The following is a 9,756-nucleotide window of genomic DNA, read 5'->3' as shown; positions in this document are numbered from 1 at the left end:
ATCCTAAGTCTACAGAAAAAGTCAATTTTACATAGTGGCCAAACATGCAAATACAACATATGGGTCTGTCACGTGATGCAATGGGGCCAAAAAGACTTGACATCAGTTTTTTGTTCACAGGGTTCCCACGCATTTTCATGGAGAAAGTTTCAAAACTTACATATATATATATATATATATATGTATATATATATATATATATATATATATATATATATATATAATTATTATTATTTTGCCTTTTTTTTGCTTGTTAACCATCATGTTTTACATTTTCTCCCTGCATTTCCTCTTTTTCATTTACTTTACTCTAGTGAAGGACTTAATCAGGAGCCTTACGTCTACTTCATCAACTACGTATATCACTGCAAAAGTGAAACAAATCAAGTGCAAAATATAAACAGATGCATGTATATTTGGCCAGTTTAAATAGTTTTGTCCACACCCTGGTTCCCTTCAACGTGAAAATGTCTAGTTCTGTCTGCACTTTTGCCGGTTTCTGGTGGCTCAAACTAGTCAAGCTGTAACAGTCCGATTCTGTTTTTTTTGTTTTTAAGTTCAGAGTGGCTGGGTGCTTAATAACATATCTCTCTGTGTTGTGACAAAAATCAGAACACATTTTCATCATCACTTTAGATTCAAAACAGTGAAAAAAGGCCAGAAAATATTCTGAGAGCTCAAAATAAAGTGTTCCAAAACAGTCATATAATAAAACAAAACAAACAAAAAAAAAGTGTCAAATTCTCATATTTGAGAAGCCGTAACCAGAGAATGTTTATGCTTTTATCTACTGTACGCTCTACAGTGTTCGTAGAAAACATTAGACTATTAACTAAAACCAGCATTAGTGAATAAAAAACTGTTATAAATATGAAAGTCTATTGTTAGTTACTTCATATTTCCCAGTCTCTTATCTCTCTCCTCTCCCCTCCATCTCTTTCACGTTGCCGATTGCTCCTTTCCCTCTGCTCTTCTTCCTCTCCTCCTCCAGCCTCACCCTCTCCTTCTCCATCACCCAGTCTCCTCCGAGGTAATTCAACGCAACCTCCGGTCGTCCACGGACGCGAGGCCTCGGGTCGAGGAACGTCTGGAAGAAGGAGCGGGCCAGCGGGGTTAAACACGCAAACTGGGGCGCTACGGGAGGGCGGTCTTTCTTTCCAAGTTCAGCCCCAATCAAATCGATGACCTCGCCCTGCGGCTCTGCCCACACGTCCAGTTCATCATCCGGTCCCCCTGATGTCTCAAACCATTCCACGTACTTTAGGTAGGCGCGGCAGTCGCTGGCCGTTTCAGCCCAGGGATGGCTGCCAGTGAGCATGGCGTAGGTCAGGATGCCCAGCGCCCAGCTGTCTGTGCTGGGCTCCACAGAAACCCAAACTCTGGGCCTCTTTTTCCTCTCTTCTGCCTCTTCGACGCTATCATCCCCGTCACTCATGCTCTTCCAGCTGTCCTCGTTTCCGCGAGCGATCTCGGCCTCAGGGGTGCAGTAAGGAGAGCTGTACCAGACCTCTGGGACCCTGGTGCCCCTGGCCTTCACCTGTGGAGAATATTCAGAATTTTTATAACACACATTTGTGCAAAAAAGTGTGTAAAAATACAACACATATATCAATTAAAAAATGGCTCTTTTGCATTGACACTTATCCTCAAAAGTTGGAATGTTTTTAATTACTTCATTAAGGTATTAATTCAAGGTAAAGTAAAAGTTTTTTACTGAAAAGGTAAAAAAAAAACCTGCAGTTTTGTCACTGCTTTCAGTGTAAGATCCTGACACCGAAATCCACCTGTACTGTCCACAAGATATTCTGCTGGTTGGCGTCAGTGGCGTGGTGTTTAGTATGGCAGAGTTATACGCAGACAGGCGGCGGCACTTGAGATGGAGCCTGTCGTGTGTGCATGATACATGTCAATATGGCGTCAGATTAAAAAGCTGCCAGTAACTTTGTAATTTAAGGAGTGGAAGTGGCAGTGGATGGGTCCAACAAACCCTGGACTTACATGCTGGAATCCAGGGTTTGCTTCCTGTCTGAATGTTATGATTTTTCCCTGCACCTCACCGTGTGCATCCTCGCACTAATCCTAACCATGTGTGCCAGCTTGTGAGTTTGTTGACATACCGGTGTTGGTTGCCATGTGCTTTTGTTGCCTAAACATAGTCACATACATCATCATCCCTCCATGTGCTTGTATCAACATCATGGTAGCGGCATCCCAGTGTATAAACAGAGGCACAGAGGGATAACTACGAGCTAACTATTTGGGGCACTGACTGAAACAACTTATGCTGTCATATTTAAGAATAAGTTAAGCTTCTCAGAAATAGCATTATTAGGCTCCACACGAACTGACTGACGTTATCGGAAATGCATTGCCAAAAAGGCATCACCAGCAAAAAGGCATCACCAGCAAAAAGGCGTTGTCAGCAAAACCATTATTTTTTAATAACAACAACCAGTTACGTTCGAGCGCGTTCTCATCTGACTCTGTTCAGCCACGTTCTGGTTGGATGCTGAAGGTGGATTTGGTGTCAAGTTCGTACACTGAAAGCACTGGCAGAGCGGTCATATTTGACGAGTTTGGTGTGAGAATAGGCTGTTCAGTCTTCAGATGTTTTATTCTGACCATGCCAAAGTCTCCTAGTTTGACCCAGTGGCAGGCGGAGTCGCACAGGAAGACGTTCTCCGGTTTGAGGTCTCGGTGGACAAAACCAAGAGAGTGCAGGTGGGTCAGAGCGCCACACAGCTGGGACACCACCCGCTGAACACAGTCCTCCTCCATACCGACCTTGGGAGGTTGAGGAGTGGGGGATAACGGGAAAAGATGGATGTGTGAGATTCACTATATTGTTGCAATCTGGACACAAAAAAACTTAAAACAGCAAAAAGCTCTGTTGAGATAACCATGTACCTCAGGCAAGATGACATCGAAGAGATCGCCATAGAGGCTTGCTTGCTGAGCGAAGATGTAGTGTGAAGGGGTGGAGTAGGCGATTCCCAGGGCTCGGGTCAGGGACGGGTGGGTGCAGAACGACAGAGAGAGGTTATACTCTCTCAGGAACGAGAGGAGAGATGTGGACGCACGAGGGAAGAACTTCAGAGCCATCGGAGTCCCTGAAGGAAACAAGAGAACGATGTAAATAACGGTCTTCTTTGTTGGTGTGTTAGGCTGTTACAAACATTATTTCCTCTTCACCTCTTGTCCTGTGAACAGCCAGCATGACTTTGCCGTACGAGCCTTCGCCGAGGAGCTTCAGGACCTTGAAGTGCTCCGACGTGTCCATCGGCGTCAGAGACTGAGCCGTCAGGTGGCACATCTCATCCAGAAGCTTTGTGGCGGCCTGGAGACACACACAAACAAACGGGAAAAAAAGACCACATTTGGTGTGTAAGCAAATTTCTTAGTGTGATGAAAAGTGTGAAAGGCGAAACATCAACTCGTAATTTATCTTTAAAACCTGGAGCGACATCACTTTTCTCATGCTGCTTTCAGACGCCTTTTGCAATTATTTAAACCTCGAGCAAATTGGTCCCATTTCTTTCAAAAACGAAGGCAATGAGCAGCTTGATAAGAAAAGTTCCCAAACTTGCAAGAAACTAGTAGATGTAGAAAAAATTTTTTTCAAAACCTAGGAAGAAGGAAAAAAGATAAAAACAGATAGGGAAAAACACGATATTTATAATTATTATAACTAATATATTTTAAATTATGTTACAGAATTATTACAATTCTTCAGCACATTTTTCCAGGTCATTTCTTTCTTGAATTTTTACTGTACTTTTTTGTACTAATTTCCAGATAGTTTTCTTTACACATTATGTGCAATTCTTTGGATTATTTTTTTCTTTCATTGCTTATTGCATTTAAGCTGAGTGTGCGGACTCTGCTTTTTGTCCATCACTTGTGTGGAAGAGTATACGTTTGCAAACTTTTTGTGTAACTTTTTAACCAAAAAACTATTCCTCCACTACCACCCGGGACCCCGGCACTATTACTGCTAAATGTAAGACAGCCATCATTAATGTCATTATTAACACCTGTGACATCTCCTGCTGTGACATGCCAAAAATCCCACCATGACGAAAGCATTTTTACTGCTTACTGACACTTGTCTTGTAAATGTGATGTTTAATAAGGTCATAATGTGCATTAAACAGGAAAAAGCTACATTTATGAAGCAGAAGGTCTTCATTTAAGACGAATTTAAACGTTATTTTAAAGGTTTGTTTCAGAGCGGAGTCCAATACAGCTCTTAGGAATGTAACACAACCGTCGCCATGATGATTGTCGTCATGGCGATGCTGGCAACACTGATCCACGGGTATAAACATGTCTGTTAATAGCCTCATGAAATCCTCTCTCTCTCTCTCTCTCTCACACACACACACACACACTCTGATCTTTGTTTTGTCTGGTGGTACGTTGATGTTTCCACCACAGCTGGCCCCCTCGGGCCCAGCTGGGATTTGGTGTCAGCGTACATTCATACACGGGGCAGCTCATTACAGCTCATTAGAGAACAACTCGGAGCTGTGAATTTGGCGTACACAGATACTGCGAATACTCCGCTGAGGCTCCGACCACATTTTACAAACTTAAAGACTCATTTTGTGATTGTGTGCAAATTCTTTTTGAGCTGAAAATATGCAAAAGTTTACAAGTTTAGACAGAACAAGTTGTTTTGAATTGTTTCAACAAAAAAAAAAACAAGTTGCAAAAAAAATTGTAAAAGGTAATCCAGAAACCTTTAGAAGACATGAGATTTATTATAAAAAAACCCCAAATATACAGTTATCAAAAAACTAAGGAAAAATGTCCAGAAAACAGAAAACTACAGCCTATTTGTAGTCATTAGAATTATATACTTAAAATTATGTAACAGAAAAAAATACACGTATATTTGTTTTAATTTTCCAGTCATTTTCTTGTTCATTTTTGCATTTTACGTTTTGTGTACTTGTAAAAAAAATGTAAAATCATGTAACAGAAAAAAAACAAACAATTACATATTACATATTTTAAAAAAATAATTCTACACTTTTTCCGTTCATTTTCTTGTAACTTTTTTACAAAATTTCTTAGGGCATGTGTTGCTAAGTTGACCATTACCTCCCCCCGTGTTTTTGAAAGCAATCAAATCGATTTGCTGAAGTTTCAAAGGGTTAAGATGCAAGGTATGATCTTTAAGTGTCCTGTTGAAATGTAATTAACAAGGATCCCTAAAATTAGCATTACACTGCAACAGCTGCAAGACATTTGCTCATTCTACAGACGTAATACAAAAGATTCAAATTACTTATAATTGCTAACGAATATAACTGTAACATAAACGGCTGTGGTATGCCATACGGCCGATGTCAAATCCATCTGTGGATACATTATTAGAGTGTGTGCTCTGAGGAGACTGAACTTTGACCCTCTCGGTATTTGTGTCGTACTCTGATTACATTCAGGTCTGTCTGACACAAAAGTTTTAACACGTATGGCCAACGTCTTGAATAACTCAATAATAACTAAATTTTATTTGTAAGTTGTTTATGTATCGTTGTTTGTAGCACTTTATTTGGTTCTTGTATGTAAGACAGTGACATGCAGTTAACGCTTTGAAATTTGAGTAAATTGATTTGCTTTCTTGCAAAAACATGAGAAGGCACGAAGCAACTTAACAAGAACATATGATCATACATTTAGTATTAAAGAAAGTTAAATTACCTGACAATAAAAAAAAAAACAAGAAATGACCTATAAGAAAAGTTAAAATTGTGGATTTTTTTTTCTGTAACACAATAATAAACATGATTTTTTTTCTAAAAAAGGGCTCATTTTATTATAATCCTGTACTTCTTGCAATTTTTAGGACATTTCTTTCCAAGTTGCTCACTGCCTTTTGTCCCACGGTTTCAAAAGAAATAGTAAAACATATCTCAACACAGTACAAGAAAACTGATTTCAATCCAGCTCTCAAAAGTTTATGTGTACTTTCGAAAATCTTTTGGTGTAAAGTCCCAACGTCCACGGCCACCTTTTGTGTCTGCATGATACATCGTTGGACGCTGTCAGTTAAGAACCTGGCTGGACAAAACCGTACAGGCGTTATCGAATGTCGCTGGCAGGGACAGTTGGCGTCAGTGAAGAACGCGACTGGATGCAACCTATTGTGTGTGCATAATACGCTGCTGGACAACATTGGGTTGAAACGCTGCTGGTAATGGGGTAATATAAAGAAAATTAAGATCTCTATAGGCAGGAGGGGCAGTGGTTGGATCAAACAAACCTGGACTTTCATGTGAGAGTTGGATGTTCACATCCTGGCTTTCACCAAAGGGACACGCATGACATCTGCATTTCTAGAAAAGGAAATAGGAACGCAGTCTCTAAAAAGATTTTCTAAAGCCTAAAAACAGAGCCAAGAAGAGGTGCAGAAGACTAGTTTTCTGTCAGATCACTTGAATTACAGTATTCTCAAAGTACGTTCTGGGATCTTAGTTGTTTTTCCCATTGGTCATGGTGACAATAAATAAAGACAGTTTCATTTGTAGTTAACAGCCGCACAGTGTGGACGATCAGGAGCTGGGAGTGAGTCCAGGGAGCAGCATAGCTGACGAGCTCAGAGCTGGTCGGGTTTAGACGCGTGTCAAAGGAGGTGACACCAGTCTCAGCCAGCACAGAACAACTCTGACAGCCTCACTGTGGGACACCACGTTACATAAGACACGTGTGTGTGTGTGTGTGTGTGTGTGTGTGTGTGTGGGCGATCAATGTCCTGGTGATGTCCTCTACATGGAAACGGATCTCTGCGGACCACAAACATCAGGGTGATGAATGACAAGATCTTCTGCCTGTGTGTGTTTGTGTCAGTGAAAGAGGAGTGCACTGGGATGTAGTACACATTCCTGCAGAACTGGCAAACATCCAGAACTCAGTTTAAAAAAAGATATTTTCCACCTAAAATGATTTTTTTCCAAACTGGCAATAAAAACAGAAATATACATTCATGCAATGTAACAATACACAATGTATAGAATGCTTTATGCAGTAATCAATACTTGAGGTTCAGTAACTTGGTTGCTTTTCAGTCACTGTTTAGGCATTAAAAAAAATAAAAAAATACAATCCATTTTCCAGGTTTTAGAATTATATAACATCAAATATTTAAAATGAAATCCTTTGCAGTTTATAATTAAAAATATTTAAGTCTTCAAGAGTTCATATATATTCAAGATTTAGCTGTTCTACATTAATGAAATACCAAATGTCTAATTTATATGTTCATGCAGTATGCACTGTGTTTAAAGAGACAATAAAGCTACTAAAAACACTGATTTAGCATCTTTTGAATACCGAAAAATCTCTATTCTTTTCTTTTTGAGGAATTATGTTACTCGCATTTTTCAGTTTAATTTCATATAATAATGTAAATAATTAATGTCAGCAATTTTATGATATCAAAATTATAAATCAGAATTCTGAATGAGAAACTATCAAATCAAATTTTCTTTGTTTCAAAATTATGCTGCAAGATTTTTTTTTTCAATTCAGGTTCTCTTTGTTTTATTTTTTCATTTTATTATTTAAAAATAACGTCTTTGTTTGTAGTTTTGCTTTTAGTTTTTTTTACAATTATTTTTCATTCATTAAAAGGGGTTTGAAACTGGCTTTGATGCAGTAGGACTTGACTGAAAGTGCATTTCAGACATTTATTATAATTCCTCTAAAATGCATTAAATTTGCAAATAAAAGAAATAATAATTGTTTTTATTGTACCTGCTTATGAAATGATTTACAATACTGCAACATCCAGATTTACAATATTCTGCATCTTATCTGGCGTCTGATTTAAAGGGTCAGTTCACCACAAAAATAAATAAAATATATTAAAAAAAATGCTGAAGGTATCCCTCTATATTTTATTCTTTAGGTTTTTACATAACTTATCTCTCTAGAATCACTGTTGTTGTTACTGTGAGTGATCCACAGAAACAATCTGAACAGCGCATGAAAAATAAGAGTTTCTCAATGCACTGCCGTATATCTGTATATCTCAAAATCTGAATCACAAAAACCACGAACTGGTCCTTTAATCTATGACCCCTCTCTTATGTTGGTTTCGGAGCGGTGAGGGAACCCCTGCTCCAGGTTTCACTTACTGTCATTCTGCAGCTGTGGTTCACTTCAGCGCCGTTGATCTTCAGTAAAAAATCTGTCCAACATAAATTTTCTTCATTTAGATTTTGCACCTGTCGGGGAAATCCTCCACAAATTTGCTGCTCTCCACCTTCAGAGCATGAACAGTGTGTGAGGTTCAGTGTGTGAGGTTCAGTGTGTGAGCGTCAGTGTGTGAGGTTCAGTGTGTGAGCGTCAGTGTGTGAGGTTCAGTGTGTGAGCGTCAGTCTGCAGCAGACAGAGTTCAGTCAGTGGAGAAACTCTTCAAACTGTCCGTCCAGCTCGTTGGAGGATTTCATGTCTGCTGCTGCTGCTGCAACTTTTATCTCAAAGCGGTCTGTGCTCACCTCCACTCCTCCCCTCCCTGTCCTCCCTCTGGATCCTAGAGAGTCATGCATCTGTGTGTGTGTGTGTGTGTGTCTGTATGTGTGTGTATGAGAGAAAGTGTGTGTTCCTCCTACTTTCCATCCCTCATTTGTACATGAACTTCTTCCTTCCTCCCTGCTTCACCTCTGTGTGCTCTGTAGAGAGAGACTGTTCATGTGCACAGTGGCGTGTGTGTGTGTGTGTGTGTGTGTGCATGTGTGTGGCCAGTGCTGTACTTCTGTCTTTGTGAAGACCAGTGTGAATTTTAGGCCGAAAGTGTGAGGACATTTTTAGATATGTCAGAGTTTGTAAGGCTCGCAGGGCTACAAATGATGTAAACAATGGTCTTCAGAAGTATAAATACAGAAAAAAAGTATCTTTGTATGTGTGTTTGTGTGTGTGTGTGTGTGTGTGTGTGTGTGTGTGTGCATGTACTGCATGAGTGAAAAAAAGGAGGAAATGTATGGGACCGATGTGTGGTAATGATAACAGCTGAATTGTGCAGGAATGTGAAAAAAAATTCAAATTTCAGCAGCATGATAATCTTTGCCAGAATTATGCGGCATAATTTTTGGGTTTCCAAGATTATGCTTTTCCGTGTTTTCTGCCATACATTAGATTTTTGACAGGTATTTATTTCCAACATGTAAAACAAACAAACTCATTTAACAGATTCTAATAAACAAAAACAATTAGATCTTACATTTTCAAAAGGAGAAGAAGGGAGAATAAACATGACGCTTCTCAGCTATTCATCAATTAATTCCAACTCATTCTCATCCCGAGTGGTCACATGTTGCCGCTTTGCAGTGGACTTCTGTGTCTACGTGTTGCACTCTAGGTGCTTTTCTGCGTCTGGTATTGACGTCCAGGATGCAACCATGATGTCTACACAAGCACATGGTGGGATGATGCTGCACTTTGTTATATTTAGCAACACAAGCACACGGCAACCGACGCCAGAACGTTAACTCGTGCACATGTTGGCATGGATGGTTAGGATTAGGGAAACTGGTGAAGATTTGCTAAGGTGTGGAAAGAAAACATCACATTCAGACAGGAAGTGAACACCTGACTCCAGCATGAAAGTCTGGGATTTGTTGATCCATCTTCCAACCCTCCCACCCTGTTGGCGCCTTTGTGCTCGTTTTATATGATGCTGTTACCAGCAGTGTTTCAACCTCACGCTGTCCTGCAGTAATTGTGACAGTGGTGCAGGTTCAGCCTGGT

General features: G+C 39.8%; 1 protein-coding gene across 1 annotated transcript; it reads right to left on the bottom strand.

Annotated features, from left to right (window-relative positions):
• Positions 1-833: 833 nt before the first annotated feature.
• si:ch211-171h4.3 (serine/threonine-protein kinase SBK2) lies at positions 834-8,468 on the bottom strand. The gene is made up of 5 exons (XM_042507016.1): positions 8,145-8,468; positions 3,193-3,337; positions 2,908-3,110; positions 2,623-2,784; positions 834-1,537 (listed from the first exon to the last, which is right to left on the bottom strand). The coding sequence occupies exons 1-5, from the start codon at positions 8,148-8,150 to the stop codon at positions 911-913; spliced, it is 1,143 nt and encodes a 380-aa protein (XP_042362950.1). The 5' UTR covers positions 8,151-8,468; the 3' UTR covers positions 834-910.
• Between the last annotated feature and the right edge of the window lie 1,288 nt (positions 8,469-9,756).

Source organism: Plectropomus leopardus, chromosome 18 (assembly GCF_008729295.1).
Source record: "Plectropomus leopardus isolate mb chromosome 18, YSFRI_Pleo_2.0, whole genome shotgun sequence".
NCBI lineage: Eukaryota > Metazoa > Chordata > Actinopteri > Perciformes > Serranidae > Plectropomus > Plectropomus leopardus.
Note: the sequence above shows the minus strand (reverse complement) of the source record. Positions and strands in the feature narration are given on the sequence as shown.

Excerpts from the sequence above, each read along its gene's own strand:
- si:ch211-171h4.3 (XM_042507016.1), bottom strand. Across the intron at positions 3,111-3,192 it reads GGCTGTTCACAGGACAAGAG|GGACTCCGATGGCTCTGAAG; the intron begins GTGAAGAGGAAA and ends TGTTTCCTTCAG. Across the intron at positions 2,785-2,907 it reads TCGATGTCATCTTGCCTGAG|GTCGGTATGGAGGAGGACTG; the intron begins GTACATGGTTAT and ends CAACCTCCCAAG.